The sequence below is a fragment of the Gadus chalcogrammus genome, chromosome 13 (genome assembly GCF_026213295.1).
Source record: "Gadus chalcogrammus isolate NIFS_2021 chromosome 13, NIFS_Gcha_1.0, whole genome shotgun sequence".
Classification (NCBI taxonomy): domain Eukaryota; kingdom Metazoa; phylum Chordata; class Actinopteri; order Gadiformes; family Gadidae; genus Gadus; species Gadus chalcogrammus.
Genome location: NC_079424.1, coordinates 4,555,849 through 4,577,895, shown reverse-complemented (window position 1 = coordinate 4,577,895; position 22,047 = coordinate 4,555,849). Strand labels below are relative to the sequence as shown.

At 51.2% G+C, this 22,047-nt stretch overlaps 1 protein-coding gene across 4 annotated transcripts in view; it reads right to left on the bottom strand.

Annotated features, from left to right (window-relative positions):
- Positions 1–22,047, bottom strand: part of itpr1a (inositol 1,4,5-trisphosphate receptor, type 1a) — a 78,950-nt gene that overhangs the window by 52,001 nt on the left and 4,902 nt on the right. For all 4 annotated transcript variants that reach the window (XM_056605465.1, XM_056605467.1, XM_056605466.1 and 1 more), the window contains exons 4-23: positions 15,798–15,907; positions 14,492–14,578; positions 13,913–14,071; positions 13,497–13,595; positions 12,828–12,911; positions 12,547–12,693; positions 12,017–12,112; positions 11,889–11,933; positions 10,629–10,783; positions 8,932–9,031; positions 7,370–7,530; positions 7,104–7,245; positions 6,721–6,879; positions 5,443–5,615; positions 4,401–4,520; positions 3,405–3,599; positions 2,604–2,855; positions 1,640–1,781; positions 1,088–1,241; positions 368–558 (exon numbers count right to left, since the gene is read on the bottom strand). In XM_056605465.1, coding sequence (XP_056461440.1) covers positions 368–558; positions 1,088–1,241; positions 1,640–1,781; positions 2,604–2,855; positions 3,405–3,599; positions 4,401–4,520; positions 5,443–5,615; positions 6,721–6,879; positions 7,104–7,245; positions 7,370–7,530; positions 8,932–9,031; positions 10,629–10,783; positions 11,889–11,933; positions 12,017–12,112; positions 12,547–12,693; positions 12,828–12,911; positions 13,497–13,595; positions 13,913–14,071; positions 14,492–14,578; positions 15,798–15,907 — 2,771 coding nt within the window. The remainder of the gene's footprint in view (positions 1–367; positions 559–1,087; positions 1,242–1,639; positions 1,782–2,603; positions 2,856–3,404; positions 3,600–4,400; positions 4,521–5,442; positions 5,616–6,720; positions 6,880–7,103; positions 7,246–7,369; positions 7,531–8,931; positions 9,032–10,628; positions 10,784–11,888; positions 11,934–12,016; positions 12,113–12,546; positions 12,694–12,827; positions 12,912–13,496; positions 13,596–13,912; positions 14,072–14,491; positions 14,579–15,797; positions 15,908–22,047) is intronic.

Sequence of the window (22,047 nt, the reverse complement as noted above, 5' to 3'; positions counted from 1 at the left end):
AGGGGAGTACGTTAACGAGGTGTTAAGAGGAGCATGGTAACAAGGTGTTAACGAGGTTTAGAGAGGTGCATGTTCTCCAGGAAGCATCTTAGGCTGTGTCTCCTGCAGAGCCCCAAGGGATGTAGAGAGGAGCATGGGCTCAAGATGGCATCTCCTGCTTCACCTGTAGAACCCCAATGCATCACGGCTATGATGGGCCTGGTTTCGTTAACGAGGTGTAGAGAGGTGCACGTTAACGAGGTGTCAACGAGTTGTACAGAGGTGCATGTTAACGAGGTGTCAACGAGGTGTACATAGGTGTATGTTAACGAGGTGTTAACGAGGTGTCAAGAGGACGGGCTCCAGAAGGTATGTTCTCCTGCCTCACCTGCAGGATCTCGATGATCTTCAGCTTGGTGTCCATCACCAGGATGTCCTGCTTCTCCGGCTCCACCTGCGACTTGGCCGTCTCTCCGTCGGGGGCGGAGGCCGGCGTGCTGGGGATGAAGCCACCGCCCCTGAGCACCACCTGCGTCATGAGCTCCCCCACGCCGTGGATGGAGCGCATCACGTTGCTGCCTACACACACAGTCACAGTAAGGGTCCGCGCACGCACACACACACACACACACACACACACACGCTCAGGAAGGTCATCACATGTGCACACAGACACAAACATGTCATTTAGATCCTGTCTGTTGCCCCCTGACTCTGACACATTACAGCTTAATTACAAGGGAGACGTTGGAGTCAATTACATTAGAAGGTCTGCCTGCACTGATTCATGATAGGAGTTATCAAACGACGGACAGACCTCTCTATTTATATATATAAATAAATCTATCTATCTATCTGTATATATCAAATAACACAAAATCACAAGATAAATGTCCATTTTATTTTCTTATTAAAAAGAATATTAGTTAAAATGATAGAAAAACAAAGTCAAATATTCCTTCATAGGGGTTGAGACACACACAAATGCACACACACACACACACACACACACACACACACACACACACACACACACACACACACACACACACACACACACACACACACACACACACACACACACACACACACACACACACACACACACCTTTGGCCTCGTCACCCTTCTCCGTCTTGTTGAAGGGGAAGGAGGTGTTGGTGTGGACGCAGTCCAGGATGGCCAGCAGGATCTTGGTCAGCCTCAGCAGGTCGCTGAAGTTGTAGAACCCAAAGTAGATCAGGTTCCTCGCCAGGTTCACCACCTGATCAGGAGGGAACACAGAGAATCAAGACCCGCTCAGACAGACGTGGGTCTGACGGAACATCTGAGCAGACGTGCGGGACCAGGGGAGAGAAGGTTAGAGGAACAGCTGGAGAAGTTCAGAGGAACACCAGGAGAAAGTCAGAGGAAAACCAGGAGAACCTTAGAGGAAAACCAGGAGAACCTCAGAGGAACATCAGGAGAAGGTCAGAGGAAAACCAGGAGAAAGTCAGAGGAAAACCAGGAGAACCTCAGAGGAAAACCAGGAGAACCTCAGAGGAAACCAGGAGAAGGTCAGAGGGACATCAGGAGAAGGTCAGAGGAAAACCAGGAGAAGGTCAGAGGATCATCAGGAGAAGGTCAGAGGAACACCAGGAGAACCTCAGAGGAACACTGTACCTCGAAGGTCAGCTTGTTCTTCTCCTTGTCGGCGAAGGGGAAGCTCTGGCTGACCACGTCCCGCAGGTAGTTCTCTACAAACTCCATCGTCTGGCAGAAGCGCTCCTTGATCTCGTCCTTTGACGTGCCGTCGTTGTCATAGCTACGAACGGAAAAATAATGGACCAATGAAGTTCCCCTTTGCTCTCAAATAGGCACAGCGTAATTCAAGGGCCTCCATGTCGCCCCTCTAGCTGTTGAGTCAAGGTGATGCGAGATGCATGGAGCGGTGGGATCATCATCTGGCTGAGGAACACCGACATGATGGCTGTGGACTTCGAGACCGAACCCAGAACTTTTTGTCTGGAAGTCTAACCCCCCGGCATCTACACTAGCCTGCCCCCCCACCCCCCTCATATGGTTTTATTAACTGTAATATAATCATCTGTACCCCCCCCCCCCCCCCCCACCACTCCCATATCATCTGTAACCCGTAGCACTGTATTTATGGACACATGAACATGATATAATCATGGGTTTGCTGAAGGTCTGTATTTGTGGCTACATGAACATGATATAATCATCTGTACCCAGCAGGTCTGTATTTATGGACACATGAACATGATATAATCATCTGTACCCAGTAGGTCTGTATTTATGGACACATGAACATGATATAATCATCTGTACCCCGTAGGTCTGTATTTATGGACACATGAACATGATATAATAATCTGTACCCAGTAGGTCTGTATTTATGGACACATGAACATGATATAATCATCTGTACCCAGTAGGTCTGTATTTATGGACACATGAACATGATATAATCATCTGTACCCAGTAGGTCTGTATTTATGGACACATGAACATGATATAATCATCTGTACCCAGTAGGTCTGTATTTATGGACACATGAACATGATATAATCATCTGTACCCCGTAGGTCTGCGCTTGTGGCTACATGATGGCGGCTTCACTCACTCGTCGATGGCGATCTGCGAGGGGATCTCGGACCAGAGCCGGGCGTACTTGACGGGCGTGACCTGCTCCTGGGGGTCGCGGTCCACGTGCATGTGCAGCATCATGCGGCAGAAGGAGGCGCGCAGGTCGTAGGGCAGGTCCTCGTCGGACATGCAGCGCAGGATCAGGTCCACGTCCAGCTGGCCCGAGATCTTGTTGATGGCCAGGTACTGGCGGTCCAGACACATGCGAGCAAACAGGTTCAGCTGGTACCTGAGGGACAGAACACAACACAGGTTCAACTGGTACCGGAGGACCACAACACAACACAGGTTCAACTGGTACCTGAGGACCACAACACTGGTTCAACTGGTACCTGAGGACCACAACACAGGTCCAACTGGTACCTGAGACCAGGAAAGTAGTGAACACGTGTGTAAAATGTTCACCAGAGCTCCAGACACCCCAGGGTAATGGGGAACACGTGTCAGGCGCTCTGTTCACCACAGCCTCAGACACCACCATGGTAATGGTGAACACGGGTGTAAAACGTTGGCCACAACTCCAGCCACCCACCAGGGTATTGGTGGAACACGTGTGTGAAGCCTTCTGCTCACCACAGCTTCAGACCCCCCCAGGTTCAGGGTGAACGCGTGTGTGAAGCCTTCTGCTCACCACAGCTTCAGACCCCACCAGGTTCAGGGTGAACTTGTGTGTGAAGCCTTCTGCTCACCGCAGCTTCAGACCCCACCAGGTTCAGGGTGAACGCGTGTGTGAAGCCTTCTGCTCACCGCAGCAGCAGAAGGAGCGCGGGGAGGTCACCTGTAGTAGCTGATCACATCCTGGTCCTCCTTCTGGTCCTCCTTGGCGTCCTGGGCCAGCTCCCGGATGCTCTTGCTGCGCACCTCCTTGTTGCGGTCCTTCCAGAAGAGCCACACCTCCTCCTCGTCCTCCTCCGACTCCACCGAGCTCTCCCCGATCGACGCCCCCTCGATCTCGAACCGGGACAGCACCAGTCTGCAGGGGGGAGCCAGGTCAGGAACCGCTCACTAGAACCCACAGAGCCGGGTTAGGAACCGCTCACTAGAACCCACAGAGCCGGGTTAGGAGCCGCTCACTAGAACCCACAGATCCGGGTTAGGAGCCGCTCACTAGAACCCACAGAGCCAGGTTAGGAGCCGCTCACTAGAACCCACAGATCCGGGTTAGGAACCGCTCACTAGAACCCACAGAGTCTGGTTAGGAACCGCTCACTAGAACCCACAGAGCCGGGTTAGGAACCGCTCACTAGAACCCACAGAGCCGGGTTAGGAACCGCTCTCCTGACCACACAGAGTGGGGTTAGGAACAGTTCTCTGACCCCTGGAACTCAAAGACAGCTGGTGCCATTACGTGTTTAAACCGGTTCATTTTGTATTGCTACTGTTCTACACTGGCTTTGGCTCCAGCAGTGACCTCATGCTGATCAGGATGAATCTAGCCCCTCGTATTAGGTCAAATGAAGTTGGTTTAAACTGGGTAGTTAATCATAAATTGGATATTGCATATTGAACTGACCCTAGAAGAGACACTTATGTCCAACTCTCCAAGCCGTCAGTACTTTGTTTTGGTTCTTAAACTTGATAAAGAAACGTCTACATCGCACATTCCATGTCAACAAGGGTGGAAACAAATCTGGTTTGTTTCGACCTTCCTGTGACACGGTCCTCAGAATCTGAGCTTCTCAGAAGGAGGAACCGAGAGTTGATCATCAGACCGGGTCTGCCAGGAAGGAGTGAGGAAGAGGGAGAGGATGAGGGAGGAAGTGGGGCGCCGTACTTGGTCTCTATGAGGATGTCCCCGTTGGTCGGGTCCAGCACTGCGTTGCAGATCAGCTCCTGGGTCACAGGGATGGACTTGTTCATGGAGACGCACAGGTCCGAGAGGTAGTCCAGGAACCTGGACACACACACACACACACACACACGTAAACAACACACACACACACACACACACACACACACACACACACACACACACACACACACACACACACACACACACACACACACACACACACACACACACACACACACACACACACACACAGAGAAACTCCCCTCCTTAAAAAACCACCAGACTCTAATTATCACATCCAGAGAAACAGTTTCATGGAAGTCCAACAATGACAGCTTTCTATGTTCTGTCTGCGCTTCCTGGTTGGCGACAGAACATTCCTGAGACCACCAGACAGCCATTAGCCGTCCTTCAGGAGAGACCGCTGGACGTCATAGAATCAGGCCATCACGCGCCTCCATCTGGCTTTGATCTCCTGCTGGCTTTGATCTCCTTCTGGTCTTGACCTCAGACACTGAGCGCTTACCGCCACAGAGTCTGAGGGGAGACACGTTCACATGTATAACGTGGACGGTCTTAATCACTAAACTATACGTATCAAAGGACCGGACACACGAGGCGTGTGGGTTGTGGTCAACGTACGCAACATCAAATGTGTAATTACCACGCACGCACACGCACACACACACACACACACACACACACACACACACACACACACACTAATCTACAGCCTTTGTTAATGTGCTCATCAATAGGTGAGCACATTAACACATTAGTGTGGTAACCAGGACCCCGTGTCACCGTTAGGACCCCCCCCCCCCCAGTCACCAGTAGGACCCCCCAGGTAACCAATAGGACCCCAAGGTCACCAATAGGACCCCCAGTTCCCAATAGGACCCCAAGGTCACCAATAGGACTCCCAGTCCCCAATAGGACCCCCAACCACCAGTCAGGACCCTGGTCACCAGGAGGACCCCCCCCCCCCCCCCCCCCCGGTCACCAGTGGACCCCCGGGCAGCACCTGGGCTCGCGGTTCTTGCGGACCAGGCTGACGAAGGTGTCTATCTCGGCAGCAGTGATGTGTTTCTCCAGCAGCTTGCGGTTGTTGTGCAACAGGGCGGTGATGGTGTCCTCGGCCAGCACGTCGTAGCCGATCTGCTTCTGCATGAAGCGGAACTGCTTGGCGATGTACTCCTGTACACACACACACACACACACACACACACACACACACACACACACACACACACACACACACACACACACACACACACACACACACACACACACACACACACACACACACACACACATGGAGACACGCACACACACCCACCCACACACACACAAACAAACACACACAAACAAACACACGCAGCTTAATCACAAGGGAGCCGCTTGCTTGAATCCCGTGTGTATGACCTTGTGGTTGTCTGTGGGGATAAATAAAGCAAACATGTTGTTGCACTTTTACAGAGAAGGACAGAATTTTTTATTTTTTTTTATCCGATTATTCTTCCCCATAAGCTACTTGGACTACTTTGCATATTTGTGATTGAGGAGGAATCTCAATAAGTTTCAATGAGTTTAGAGCTTCATCATTCGTCGCGGTTATTCTGAATGAAAACAGAAAGGCCTTCTACCACGGAACAGCATCCTCAAATATATTAACGTGCAAAACACAATCTGTGTGGATCATCCTGAACTACCCCACACTTGACATCAGATCTAACCTTGGACAGATCAGATCTGGGTAGGGTCAACATGACCAGAGTCGGATTAAGCTCATCCAGTCTGGACCGGATGAACATCAGCATTCGGCCCGCCTCGGTTAGCCTGAGCAGCCCCATCTAGCGGGACGGTCCTGGTTCTACAGACCTGGTTCTACAGACCTGGATCTACAGACCTGGTTCTACAGACATGGTTCTACAGACCTGGTTCTAACGTCCTGTTTCTAACGTCCTGTTTCTACAGACCTGGTTCTACAGACATGGTACTACAGCCCTGGTTCTACAGACCTGGTTCTACAAACATGGTACTACAGCCCTGGTTCTAACGTCCTGGTCCTACAGCCCTGGGTTTTAACGTCCTGGTTCTACAGACCTGGTTCTACAGACCTGGTTCTAACGTCCTGGTCCTACAGCCCTGGTTCAAACGTCCTGGTTCTCCAGACCTGGTTCTAACGTCCTGGTTCTACAGCCCTGGTTCTAACGTCCTGGTTCTCCAGACCTGGTTCTAACGTCCTGGTTCTACAGACATGGTACTACAGCCCTGGTTCTAACGTCCTGGTTCTACAGACCTGGTTCTTGCGGTAGTCCTGCTGCGAGTGGCGCAGCACGCGGTAGCACAGGCGGCAGATGTGGCGGAAGGGCGCGTGGCGCTGGTCGGCCAGCTCCTCCAGCCGCAGCATGGGCCCGTCGCCGCTGTCCGTGAACGGGGCCTGCAGCAACTTGAAGATCTGCACACAACACGCATGACCGGGGTCACCCCAGGGACACACATGACAAGAAACACGCATGACCAGGGACACGCATGACCAGGTCACCGCAAGCCGGAGCTACGGCGGCCTGAAGGGGACAGCTTTCTGACTCCAGGTTCCAGATGTCTCAGGACAGATCATTAATTTGTTTTAGAAGGTGTTTGAGGAGAATGATGGACAACAACGTGAGCCAAGGCTCCTACCTGCTTCAGGATGTTCTGCTCCCTCATGAGCTTCTGTCGCTCTCGGTTGGGCTTGTTGACCATGATCTCCAGGACGTCCTGTCCGTTGTTGGGGATGTCCACCACAAAGAACACCAGGTCTTCCAGGAGCTTGGTCACGGCTCTGGATGGACGAGCGCATTCACACTTGTGTTTCAGACTTACAGCTTCCCTTCATCATATCATACCTCGCTTTAACCTTTGTGTGCAAAAGTGGTGAACTTTGGTGCAGAGCTGCGAGTGTGTACCTCCTCTCGTTCTGCGTGATGGTTCCTTTCTCCAGCTTGCCAGCGATGGAAGCCAGAACTTTACTTGCATCGTTGGCGAAGTCCAGGTCGCGGACCTCTGCTGGGGACACGGGGACAATGGCGAAGGCCTCCTTGTCCTCCTTCAGGGTCGAGGTGCCGATCTGGAAAAACACAAATAGAAACACAGAATCAATGCACTGCATTCATCAGCTATTTATATATGACCGCCATCAGCAAATACATTGAGGTGGATCTACAAAATGAAGTACTCACATGTTATACTATTGAGACAGAACTACAACATAATGTACTCACTTGTTGTTCTCAAGTGAGGAGGTTCTCAACATGTTCTACAGTTTAGGAGGTTCTCCAACATGTTCTACAGTTCAGGAGTTTCTCCAACATGTTGAGTGAGGAGGTGCCTAACATGTTGTTCTCCAGTGAGGAGGTTTTCATCAAGTTGTTCTCCAGTGAGGAGGTTCTCAACATGTTCTACAGTTTAGGAGGTTCTCCAACATGTTATACAGTGAGGAGGTTCCCAACATGTTGTTAAACAGTGAGGAGGTTCTCAACATGTTCTACAGTGAGGAGGTTCTCAACATGTTGTTCTACAGTTAGGAGGTACTCAACATGTTGTTCTACAGTTAGGAGGTACTCAACATGTTGTCATACAGTGAGGAGGTTCTCAACATGTTGTTATACAGTGAGGAGGTTCTCAACATGTTGTTATACAGTGAGGAGGTTCTCAACATGTTGTTAAACAGTGAGGAGATTCTCAACATGTTGTTATACAGTGAGGAGGCTATCCTCCAACAGCGAGGAAGTTCTCAACATGTGGTTCTACAGTGAGGAGGTTCTCAACATGTGGTTCTACAGTGAGGAGTTTCTCAACATGAGGAATCACATGTGGTTCTACAGTGAGGAGGTTCTAAACATGTGGTTCTACAGTGAGGAGGTTCTCCAACATGTGGACTGACATGTGGTTCTACAGTGAGGAGGTTCTCTAACATGTGGACTAACATGTGGTTCTACAGTGAGGAGGTTCTCAACATGTGGTTCTACCGTGAGGAGGTTCTCAACATGTGGACTCCCATGTGGTTCTACAGTGAGGAGGTTCTCAACATGTGGTTCTCCAGTGAGGAGGTTCTCAACATGAGGACTAACATGTGGTTCTACAGTGAGGAGGTTCTCAACATGTGGTTCTACAGTGAGGAGGTTCTCGACATGTGGTTCTACAGTGAGGAGGTTCTCAACATGTGGTTCTCCAGTGAGGAGGTTCTCAACATGAGGACTAACATGTGGTTCTACAGTGAGGAGGTTCTCAACATGTGGTTCTACAGTGAGGAGGTTCTCTAACATGTGGTTCTACAGTGAGGAGGTTCTCAACATGTGGTTCTACAGTGAGGAGGTTCTCAACACGAGGACTAACATGTGGTTCTACAGTGAGGAGGTTCTCAACATGTGGTTCTACAGTGAGGAGGTTCTCTAACATGTGGTTCTACAGTGAGGAGGTTCTCAACATGTGGTTCTACAGTGAGGAGGTTCTCAACATGAGGACTCACGTGCAGCATGACAGGCTTCTCCTCGTCCTTGTCGATGGGCTGGTTGGTGCTGTGGACCCAGGTGTTGGTGCACAGGTGTCTGAGCCGCACGTACGAGTTCCTGGGAGGACGTCGGACACAGGCAGACAGACACGTTTCAATGGTTAATTTCACCAGAACCTACCCAGTAGAAGCATCCCAGCTCATCCTGTCATGATTAGTCCTTTAGACCTTCAGTACTTCAGTCCTTTAGACCTTCAGACCTTCAGTAATTTAGACCTTTAGACCTTCAGTCCTTTAGACCTTCAGTACTTCAGGACTTCAGTCCTTTAGACCTTCAGTACTTCAGTCCTTTAGACCTTCAGTCTTTCAGTCATTTAGACCTTTAGACCTTCAGCCCTTTAGACCTTCAGTCATTTAGTCTGCTAATTGAGTTGATAGTAAAGAGTAAATTAATTTCAAGCGCTACATGTCCAACGCTCAGGGCCTTCCTCGGCTCTACTCCGTCAGAGCCCTGCAGGTAAAGGCGATGAGGGAAGGGGAGCAGGACTCAAAACCTCCAGCACTAAGCATCATCTTTCAGACTTCAAATCAAAATGGATTGGGGGAAGTTAGATAATGGCTGCCTGTCAGAGATTACCCTCTTTGAATGATTTAATTTTCCTATTATCTGGGAGGTTTTTCATCTGTTGTTACACACTTAGCCAATCAAGATATTCAAAATAATTGCCATGCTCCGCTCAATCTAAACCCCCTGAAGGCAGGCCTTCTGAACGTAGCTAAACACTTGAGTATAGGGCCTTCATGTCTTTAAGAAAGTGGAACATTGTCCCTTTCTACTGTTTTCTTTCACATTCTATCCCTAATAGGGAAACTCCGCCACGGCCACATCGACCTTGTCGCCCACGCGACCTCTGGTTCCGCTTGGTCGTCAGGGCGATCACATGATGTGATCGCCTTTATGACCGCCTCAACCACGCCGTATCCACCCAGACTCCCAGAAGAGGGCCTTCTGAGAATCTCATTAGGTTTTAAAACGCCTTTGTAATCAAATCAACTGTTAACTTAATCCATACCAATCCATTTATAAAAAGGAAAATATTTTCTTTTCTTGCTTGTAAAATATTTTACAAGCAAGAAACAAGAAATACAAAATCTCAAATATCTACTCCGGGTTTACCTGCCTTTTTATTTACTTTTAAACACCTTTTACATAAACCACTGAGACCCACAATGAGGGCGAGTATGAATGAATGAATGAATGAATGACAGCAGTAATCTCGTTCTGTGCTGCGGTGCAGCTGCTATGGCTGGGATGCCAACAGGTCTGCGCCCCATTAAAGACGCCAGGTTTTACTGGGAATGGATTCAAAAGGTTTCCTTTATGTTCGATTCTGCACGCATACCGCAGCCTCAGCACGTGTGTGCCGTATGCGTGTGCACTACGCGTGTGCTGTACGCGTGTGCCGTATGCGTGTGAGGTATGCGGTGCGGTGCGCTTGTGCAGTGCACGTGGGCAGCGCGCGTGGGCTGTGTGTGTGTGCAGTGTGCGTATACTATGTGCGTGTGCAGTGTGCGCGTGGAGATCACCATCGGTATGCATGCATGAGTCTGAAAGAGGAAGGTGGACTTTCCCCAAACAAAGCCTGAATCAATTCCCATGCTGACAGTTGAGGATGGGACCTGATTAGACCCCCTCCCCGTCCCGGGGGCCGTACCTGGGCACCAGGGAGTCCCCCCCCCTCAGGGTGGTGGGGTCCAGCTCGAAGATGGACGAGATGTCGTTCCCGTCTGGCACCGACACCAGCGTGTACATGACCTTGTCCTGGATGTTCCTCAGACGCGCCCGCAGAGCGTCCTGCTCAGAGTCCAGCTGGAGGGGAGACACAAGGCTCTCAGGACCTGGTCTACACAGGTCCTGCTCTCAGGACCAGGACCAGATACAGGACTAGACAGGTCCTGCTCCCAGGACCAAACCTGAGACAGGTTCTGCTCTCAGGACCAGGACCAGAGACAGGACTAGACAGGTCCTGCTCCCAGGACCAGGAACAGAGACAGCTCTAGACCTCAGGACCAGGACTAGGTCCTGCTCTCAGGACCAGGACCAGAGACCGGACTAGACCGGTCCTTCTCCCAGGACCAAACCTGAGACAGGTCCTGCCCACAGGACCAGGACCCGAGACAGGTCTAGACAGGTCCTGCTCTCAGGACCCGAGACAGGTCTAGTCCATCGCTCTATCTTAGAGAACGTCTGGGGAAGACCCCCGGCCTTCAGGACCGACTGCTCTCACTTGTTCACGCATGAACACACAGGGAGAGAATTAAACATCTAATTTCATAGAACTTCCGCCCCTCTAATGGAGCGCCTGCCTATAATTCATCACGGTCGTGATTCAATTAACCGTCGCTGGATGAGGGAGAGTTGTAGTATTTATAGCGTCATGTGCCAAGGGCATTTCCAGAGCCAAACCGCTGTGATGGACTAAAATAAAGCAGTAGTTCAAAAAAATACTACATTTTGGCTCACATTACAAGAAATACCGAAATACTGGCGTGTCCCCAGTCACATGGGAACATTGCCAATTGCGTGAAATATCACATGTCAACACATATTCGACATCATGTATCCATCTCTTTATGAATGCATATTTAGTAATGAATCTTATTTTCTTATCTTATCTTATATTCATCGTCGCACAAGTTCTTTGAGTATTTCTATTGCTTGGTTTTCTGTTTTGTCCCATTTCAGACAGTAAGCAAGAACGCAGAATGAAACATTTCAAACAAACACAAAGCCTTGTGTGTTTACTATATAGTATATAATCAGTTAAAGGCTACCATCTACTGGCCAGAGAGCCGCAGACCACAGCCTTAGATCAACAGTGCCACCTTCTGGTGGAGAACGGTTACTACCCCACATTGAATGAAGCATGAATCAACCGAAACTGAGATCATGAATCAACAGAGAGTGTACATACAGCTTGGCGTGACTCGAGGCATTCCTCTTCGTAATCCGGGTTCACCTGGAGACGGACAGGAGAAGGAGGGTGAGCGACAGGTGTGGTGGGACACCGGGGTTGTGAGGAGGTGCTCAGTGTGAACTCACCTCTGCTGCCAGGTAGTGTCCGGTCGCCAGGTGTTTGAACCGGAACAAACTGTTCCAGTAGCCGGCGCCGCCACGGCATGGGTCGTGTTGGACCACCTGAGGACAGCACGACCCCGTAGTTAAAGAGACTTAAAGACGTTTTAGACACGCTAAGAGACCTTAAAACTGGGCGTTAGTAGTGAACCGGGGGAGAGACAGAGAGCCAGCAACCAAGAAGAACGCTAACTTAAAAATATTAATTTATAAATTATCACATTTACATTTGTCTGAAGAAAGAGAAACAACAATATCTCGCTGTCGGTACAGTAAGGATGTTCATAAAACCAAGTGCCAAGCACTTACAGTTGCAAGGTAGAAAGATAGCGAGGATACACAATGCTAAGTTATTTATTAATTATTAGTATCATAATAAAGCAAGAGCCGAGCATTGTTTCAGACCGCCCATATCTACGCTACTGAATATGTGTCATAAATCTCACAAAGCGATCAGAGTGCATTTTAGGTTTTTGTTGTTCAACCCTGTTCCTCACCTCCACCTCCCACAATGCCTTGCTGCTGGTGGCCGAGGTGGCCGACTGCCTCCCGGTGGTCCGCAGGAACACGTACTGCTTCTTCCGGTGGTCGTCGCACGTCAGGAACTTCTCCTGCTCGGCGTGGAACAGCCGCACCACGTCGCCCTGGCAACGCCGCAACAGAACCACTTGGTTACCGGAGTGTTCCGGTGGGTTGTGTCGCAATGTTAAGAGACGGGTGTACCGGTTGTACTGGGAACCACAGGAGGGACAGCAGCGACGCGGGGAGGGAGACGTACCCCTTTCAGTACCACCTCCTGGTTGTCGCCCCACTTCATGAACAGGACGATCTTCCAGCTGGTGTTGCAGTTGACGGAGTTCACCTGAAACAGGACGGAGGAGTCCGTCACACACAGGAGGCCCAGAGAGCATCTCGCCGGGGGAACGAGGACAAGCGGTCCGCGGGTGTGAAGGTGACGTAAAGACCGGGCAGGAGTAAATGTTAAATGGTAAATGACTGTAATTATAAAGCGCGTTTCTAACCAGTGCCCACTGAAAGCGCTGTACAACGCTGCCTAACATTCACCCATTCATGGACCCATTCACACGCCGACAGCGGTGTCAGCCACGCACGGCGACAGCCGTAGGGAGAAGTTAGGGTGAGGTGCTGCTATGTGACTGTTGAGGAACCAAGTCTAGGAATTGTACTCTTGCACTTGTACATAAGGTGTATTAAAAGTAACTCTGAATCTGAAACTCTGAATCGCCAGCCAACCCGCTCTCCCTCCTGAAGCCACATGCCGCCACTACTGCTGCGAGGACGTCGGCTATCAACTGAGGAATAAGAAGAGAGGGCCGGTTCACGATGAAACGGCGCCGCAACCGACAGATTGAGGGCCAGGAATAGTCTCCTCGCTCTCCGACGCCCACGCGCTCGGATCAAACAAGGAGGGCCTGCGGAGACGCACCTCGTTGCATCCCGGGTTGTCCACCAGCTGGTGCGTGCTGGCGTGCAGCGGCTGGCCGGCGTTGACCGGGTTCAGCACCACCTTGTCCCCGATCACCACCTGCCAGCGGACCGGGGGACAGAAACACTCAGTTAGTATCACTGAAGATGATCATTAGCCCAAAGTGGCCAGAGGTGCGTATCTTTCGAGGATTTTATTTGTTGTACGTAGGAGACGGTCCAGTTCACATTCAAACCACCTGCAGGGTACTAGGCCAATAATCTGGAGGAGGAGAACTAGCTATCCTCCAGGGTCGCTGCCAGGCTGCGTTGGAGACCTTCTCTCTGGGGGCCGCCCTCTAACCACCTACTCTGACAAGAGACCTCCTCCTCCTCCTCCTCCTCCTCCTCCTCCTCCTCCTCCTCCTCCTCACTCACGGTGTCTCCGATGGAGCGCAGCTTGTAGAAGGGCTGGATGTAGAACCAGGAGCCCTCGTTGCCGGCCGTGTCCAGCATCACCCTCATGGCGTTCTTCTCCAGCAGCGCTGGCAGACGCTTGTTCACCGTCAGGTACTTGTTGGACTTGAGGTGGAGCAGCTGAGAGAGGATACACATGAAGGTGATGGTCAAATCGTACAGGAGGACGAACACAAGCCTGCCTGTCTGTCTGTCTGTCTGTCTGTCTGTGGTCAATGCGTCTCATAAGACCAGATAAATGTTTTTATCTGACGCATGCATCACATTCAACTTATCTAAGACTTTGGTCACAATGAGTGCAGTAACGAATCAATTCAGGAAGTCTGGTATTCTGCATTCTTATCTAAAAACGTATCTTCCAGGTACACGCAGCATCGATCAATATAGGAATTGAATGATTTGAATTTATGAACTGAAGTCGTATCGGGGTTTGACAGAGAAGAGAGGTGAGTGAGTTGACGAAGAGGAGTGAAGTCGTGTTTGAGAGAGAGAAGAGGTTTGGTTGATGAAGAGGACGGCAGCCTCTGCCCGCCGGCCCACCTGGATGACGTTCCCGTACTGGATGACGGAGCCCAGCAGCTTCTTGTTCTCCGAGTCGTTCTGCTTCTTCTCCAAGTCTGCTGCATGCTGGGAGGGGAAGGGGGAGACAGAGGAAGAGATCATCCCGGTCCCGCGGGCCCAGGGACACACAACAGACCGTGGCAGTTCCTCACACACCATCGGGTGGCCGGTGGTCACGTCTGAGATTCAAGGCTCAAACACAGAAGCCAAGCTGAGGGAATTTCCTGTTTACTAAAGTCAAAAACTCTCAGTCTCACATCGTCATGGAAACAAAAGGAGAGATCGCAATCGTCTGCTTTCATTACTGTGTGGTCAGCAGGAATGGCTTTAAAAGGTATTGCATGGAGAGAGAGGAGAGACAGACCCAGAGGGAGAGACCGGCTAAGGGAGGAGAGACTAACTCAGAGGGTGAGACAGACCCAGAGGGAGAGACCGGCTAAGGGAGGAGAGACCAACTCAGAGGGAAAGACCGACTCAGAGGGAGAGACAGACTCAGAGGGAGAGACAGACTAAGGGAGGAGAGACTAACTCATAGGGAGAGACCAGCTCAGAGGGAGAGACCGACTCAGAGGGATGGACTGGCTAAGGGAGGAGAGACTAACTCAGAGGTAGAGAACAGACAGAGGGGGAGAGACCGGCTAAGAGGGAGAGACCAGCTCAGGAGGGGAGACCGGCTTAGAGGGAGAGAGACCGGCTCAGAGGGAGAGACCGGCTTAGAGGGAGAGACCGGCTCAGAGGGCGAGACCAGACGGAGGGCAGAAAGGTGAGACAGTGGGAGTGAGGAGCTCCTGGGAATGTCTATAAAAGGACATAAATAAAACCAAAGAAATGACATCGGCAAATACATAAGGCCTGTGAAACGTTACGGAGAGATTGGCCACAAGGTTACAGGACTGACGAATCAGCATTCCATGAAGTGAATCCAGCGCTTGGCAGAAACATGTGTACCACCTAAATATTATGATCCAGATGAATGTGTCTCAGACCAGCGCTCTGCTCCTTCTGCTTGGCTACTGAGGGCCGCAGAGTGGGGGGGGGGCGACTGACCACAGACTGGGTGAGTGTGGTCAGACTGTCTGTGTGTGTGTGTACTCAGGCTGTGTGTGTGTGGTCATTCTGGGTTTGTGTGTGTGGATAGTCTGTGTGTGTGAACTCAGTCTGTGTGTGTATGGTCAGTCTGGGTTGTGTGTGTGGACAGTCTGTGTCTGTGTATGTACTCAGTCTGTGTGTGCATGCTGAGTGTGAGTGTGAGTGTGTGTGAGTGTGTGTGTGTGTGCGTTCTCACGTGGAGTTTGTTGAGCAGCACGGTGTCCGTATTCCCTCCGGGCTTCGCTGCTTTCCAGAACTGCTTCTGGGCCGAGTAGCGGTTCATAGGACAGAGCCGGAACAGACAGTCTGGGGGAGAGACACACATGAGACACCCCGGCATGAGACACACCGAGGACATGAGACACACCGAGGACATGAGACATACTGACATGAGACACACCGAGGACATGAGACACACTGACATGAGACAAAAGACATGAGACACACCGAGGACATGAGACACACCGAGGACATGAGACACACCGACATGAGACACACCGACATGAGACACACCGAGGACATGAGACACACCGACATGAGACACACACAGACATGAGACACACACACAGACACAAGACACACCGCACACATTAGAGACACATGCAGACATGAGATAAACAGGATCTCAAGACATATAAAGCAGAGATACAGGCTCAGAGAGACAACATATCGCCATCAAAACGACAATATTGTTAATTGCAACATATTTATGCTAAAACATGGTTATGAAACCAGCTTTTGATTCAAAAGTGAATGCAACCTTATCAGGTTGAAATGTGTTCACAACAAATCCTAATATGCATTTCAACCAAAGAGCAGCCTTTGACACAAACACACACACACACACACATTATTTGCATGGCTCTCTGCTTCTGGATGTAGTTATCTTGATAGGGAAGCAGTAGGAGGTTGGCATGAGCCACCGTGTGTGTGTGTGTGTGTGTGTGTGTGTGTGTGTGTGTGTGTGTGTGTGTGTGTGTGTGTGTGTGTGTGTGTGTGTGTGTGTGTGAGTTGGAGAGAGACGGTTGGCATTGTTAGATTAGCAACAAAACATTGTGTGTTTCAATACATTTGTCCTTCATTATTATTTGTATTGTCGTCCATTAAGATATAAAGTACAGAACGGGGTCGCCGGTCGGGCCTCCTCCAGCCGGAGAGCGAACAGTTAGATTTGCATCTGAAACAGCTCAGCAGAGCAAGCAGAGTTCCTCATTTGACTATGGCTCAACACACCGACACGACAGTGTGTTGCAAACAGCCGACGCATCACAGGGCTCCTGGCATCCTGAGCACCCCTGGGTGAGCGTTACACAAGCCTGCTACTCAATTCCATCGCCGTGGTGCACTCAGAAAACAAAACTCCTCCTCAGCAAGACTCTCTGCTCCTGCCTGAGCCAAATGTCCTGATAACTGCCCACCAGCCGATCTCTGTTTCTCTCTCTCATTCACACTTAATGCCTCCCTCCCTCTCTCTCTCTCTCTCTCTCCAAGAGTCCATCCTCCCCCATTCTTCTCCTCCCGCCCTCTCCTTGGTAACATGACCAAATATGGCCGGCCGCGGGGAGAGAGAAGCGCGAGGGATGACAAGAGGGTGGGGACGGCCCCCTCCCCGGCTCCTTCATCCCAGCTTCGCTCTCTCGTCCCAGCCCCTCGGGTCTCGGTGAGCGGCTCAGAGTCCCAGCGCTGGGTCCCAGCGCTGCCCCTATGCCCACCAGAAACAGAAACGCACACTTTGAGGAAGTAGCATTTCAGTCAGCGCAGCACAGAGTTCACAAGAGAAATGATGGCTGTGTGTGTGGGGGGGGAGGGGGGGAAGAGAGAGAGAGAGAGAGAGGGAGGGGGGGAAGAGAGAGAGAGAGAGAGAGAGAGAGAGAGAGAGAGAGAGAGAGAGAGAGAGAGAGAGAGAGAGAGAGAGAGAGAGAGAGAGAGAGAGAGAGAGAGAGAGAGAGAGAGAGAGAGAGAGAGAGAGAGAGAGAGAGAGAGAGAGAGAGAGAGAGACTTTGATCCAGCCTCACAAGCATTAACAGTATTTATTTCTGGGCGAGAAGACACCCAGGGGGAATTGACAAAATGGACTTCACACACTAATGTGCGTGTTAAATTCAACTCCACCCTTGAGTGCAGTATGCGTGTGTATGTGTGTGTGTATGCGGTACGCGTATGCGCGTGTTCGACAGGCAACCAGCCTTTAGTGATGGCTGGTCTTTTGTCAACGGGTCAGCTGTAAGGGACAGCTGTACCTAACAAGTTGTGCAATTAGAGCAGATTAGCAGCTCCTTGGTGGACAGGTGGAGGCTGTGGGGGTCCGGCCTGGCATGTGAGATCTGACCGGAGTCCACAGCACGGGTTTGCTTTCGTGTCTCTATTTTATATCGAGACCATAAAACCCCTCCAATGCATACCATCTTCCTTCGTGTCCTTTTGTGGTCAGGCTACCTCACGCGCGCGCTGCTCACGCGTCAGAGAGACATCGCTTCAGCGGCTGCTCGGAGTGCTTCACGAGACGTTGTTTACCCCCGCGCTCCGAGCATCGACGCCTCGGACCGGAGCGGTCCACACGCGGGACCGGGGGCCCGTCTGGGAAGATGAAAGGAACCCCATGGGGAGGGGAAGGGGGGATTTGCGTTGGAGAAACCCTGCAGGTTTAGAACCCAGGAGGACTGTCCTGCAGCGAGGGAAGCCGACACAGCGAGACTGAGCTAGCAGGAGAGCAGAGAGGCCGTGGTGGAACAGGAAGTGATAATTCACTGGAGTCTTCTGGAGATTTCCCAGCCCCCCCCCCCCTCTGGTGCTCCCTGGAGATCCTTATCATGGGGTTGAGTCCCATCTCACTTCCCTCGGAAATGGTCTAACCTGGAACTGAGGGGAGTTTAGGGGAGAAACAGCAACGAGTTGCAAAGTGCGGGAAATCCCTGGATGTTGCGGCCGTCGTTTTGAACACACCTCGACAATTGGACAAAAGCTAATTTACCTGAATGAATGCGACATTGCTTTCCCTATATTTGACTTGGAACATAATCATTCCAGGTCAAAGCTGTCCTTAGTTCATACAAATGAAACGTACACAGCTACGACTGCATGGCATTTGCATCAGCAGGTTTCTGTGCATTGGCAGGCCATTTCAGATCAGAGTTCAGATCAACACCTCATAAATACGATTCCCATAAAAACAACACAGCTGCCTGTTTATGGTGACTGCTTTGCATGCGGACTTCCCCTTTGTTTCAGGCCGGAGATGGAGAGACATGGGATGGAGAGACCGGAGTCATCTCCATATCAAACAAACCAGGGGATGAATGGAGAACACACACACACACACACACACACACACACACACACACACACACACACACACACACACACACACACACACACACACACACACACACACACACACACACACACACACACACACACACACACACACTAGTGGTTAGGGCATCTTGGGCAGGGTGCCTACAGATAGGGGGCAGGCATTGGGGGTCAGAGCCAGCACCCTTCCTCTGGGAGTAGAAGAACACCCTACTAAACTAAATTACTCCTGTAGGACTAGGAATGTGGTTGCCGTAGCAACCGTAGGTCAGAAATAGAAGCCAAAGAGAACAGAAGGAGAGATTATGTATCGGTCTCATGCCGTCTTAATCACAAACTCACTGATGGCGTAAAAAATATTATTTTCTCTGAATGATATCCAGATTTGATCCTAGAAGTAATTCAACTGTTGCGTTTCCTCCACTCGTGCGAAAGACCACTTCCTCTGCGTTCACTTCGGGTACATCTGTCGGATTCTGATTCACGGTAGCCGATCACCTAGCACTAGCATTAGCATAGTAGCATTAGAAGACTGAAGCCCAAGAGGAGAACAAGAAAGGTAGTTGATCTGGGGTTCACCCCCCTGTAGGGAACCGAGGACTATGTCACCCGTCAGGCAACAATCAAATCAGCCCTAGGTGGAATCCAACATGGCCACCGCCTTCTTCGTTTTGTAAGCAAATGGAGCACAACCTGCCCATCCAACGAGGTGTAGAAGAGGAGTACCCCAATCCTGCCCTGTCCCTTGAGGATGTGTAGAAGATAGGTACCTCAATATAGTTCAACATATAGTGTACTTTGCAACCCTTTGCCTTTTCTCAGGCAAAGTCAACATCAGTGGATAGTCAGTCAGTCAGTCCGTCTGTCCGTCTGTCCGTTGGTGATATCCCACTATGTGCTTGCGGTTGTGTGTTGTGCGCGAGTGTGAGTGTGAGTGCGAGTGTGAGTGTGAGTGCGAGTGTGAGTGTGAGTGTGTCCGTCCTTCTGTTTACATTAGTGGGAAATGGTGAGCATGCCTCTGTGGTGACGTGGCCAGGTCTGTTTGACCCGTACAGCCTGGCCCGCTGCCGTGAAGTCCACACACAGCCCCCCCCCCCCCCATCAGAAAACACAGAGAGGGGTCCACACTCCTCTCTACCCCCCCCCCCCACCACCACCACCATCACAACCCCCACATAACACAGCCCCCCCCCCCCCCCCATCAGAAAACACAGAGAGGGGTCCACACTCAGCCTCATCTCTAGCCCCCCCCCCCCCCCCATCATCAACACCATCAGAGAACACAGAGAGGAGACCTCCACACAGCCTCCTCTCTACCGCCCCCCCCCCCCCCCCCCCACCACCATCATCACAACCCCCACAGAACAGGAGAGTCCACACACAGCCTCCTCTCTACCCCCCCCCCCCCCATCCCACCAGAGGAACACAGAGGGTACCCTCCACACCATGGGACAGGGAGACCAGGGGACCGGGGGGCGGGGGGGGGGGGGGGGTGGGGGGACCCGGCACGGCTGCCATAACCACGTTCCAAAACAACAGACGTTTGACGAAGATACAAAAACAAACTACGCAGACTCTGTGGTCTCTTTGGGGGGGGGCGTGGGGTCTGGGTTAAGGGGGCTCTGCTTTCCCTCACATGGAGGACCAGTCTCAGGTCTCCTGGAACGGCAGAGGGAACGAAGTCGCCTCCTCAGAGAGACGCCTGAAGGCCTCTTATCTTCTAATGGTGGATAGAAATAACATCATGGGGATTCAGAATGTACACGCAGCCTAACTAAAGTAGGACCGAGTCACAGGGCAGCGACCCCCCTGTTGGGTCAGCAGTACGAAGCCCGGACTGAGAGCTGAGAGTGATCGGAGCTGGAAGTCGCTCGGAAGACGTTAACATGATGGGATGTTAAACCGGGTTGGTGTCCCTGGCGACGGACCTATGGCGGCAGCATTCCGTCTACCGCTCACGTTGTCAAGGTGACAGCAGATATTGGACCAATGTTTTAGGATCAACAGTGACCACACATGATGAAATGTACGCAGTTCAACCGGGAAGGCTCACCAGAAGAACACTCTAGAGGGGTGATGTTTAGTGTGAGATCAGATCTGTTGTTTAGTGTTAGATCAGATCTGTGCGTATACAAGCCTTGTTAAGATGGCAAACAATGGGAGGTCTGTTCAATAGAGACATGTGCAGTTCCAGTTTGATCCATAACAGGAGCAAAGCCCAGAGGCATGGGGATGCGTGGAGAGTCATGATGCACGAGTCATGATGCAAGTACGGCCTTCATAGACGCTCCAAGCATAAAACAACTTTCAGTGTTTGGTAACATTTCCTCATTTGGTGCTTTGTGGGTCATAGTGTCTTTGAGGAAACAACAAAGTTATATTTGACCATATTACTCTGCGGTCTCCAGTTATTCTGCAACACGTGTGAATGAGGCCTTCCTATTGGCTGGGCTGTCGCCATGTGTAGAACTCAAGAATTTGTTTGTCGATGACCCTTCTGATCATCACCAGCTGACACACATGGGGCCTTGGGAGGGGTCTCTCCAACTCTCTCTATCTCTCCCTCTCTCTCTTTCGCCCCCCCCCCCTCTAACCCCCATAGGACGCTGGGTGATCGAGTGTACCATCCCGGGGTTGTCATGGTGACATGACATGGTCTCCAAGCGGGGGGCTTAACATGTCCCTGGAGGAACTGGAGGGTCCACTTTGCAGGAAACCAACAACACATATTACTACAAAAACTCTTCTGCTTGAACATTAGAAGTTTCCCCCGTCCATCGGGTCCCCAGGAAGGGGGTTAACCATTGTTTTCCGCAGGGCAGGCTAGCTAATGCTTTACGTGTCTGGTTAACGCAACAGTGAGAGCATGGGTTGACATCTCATCCCCTCCTCCTCCCTTAACGCTGTGACTCAGAGTAGATCTTCAGTGCAGAGTCGGTAGGTCATGAATGTGGTCCCTGTGAGATGAACGGAGGGCGGCAGCGGCTCAGGAGGTGGAGCGGGTTGGCTGGTAACCTGAAGGTTGTTGGTTCGATCCCCGGCTCCTCCTAGCTGAGTGTCAGAGCTGTCCTTGAGCAAGGCGCCTCACCCTGACTGCTCCCGACGAGCTGGCTGTCACCTCGCATGGCTGACTC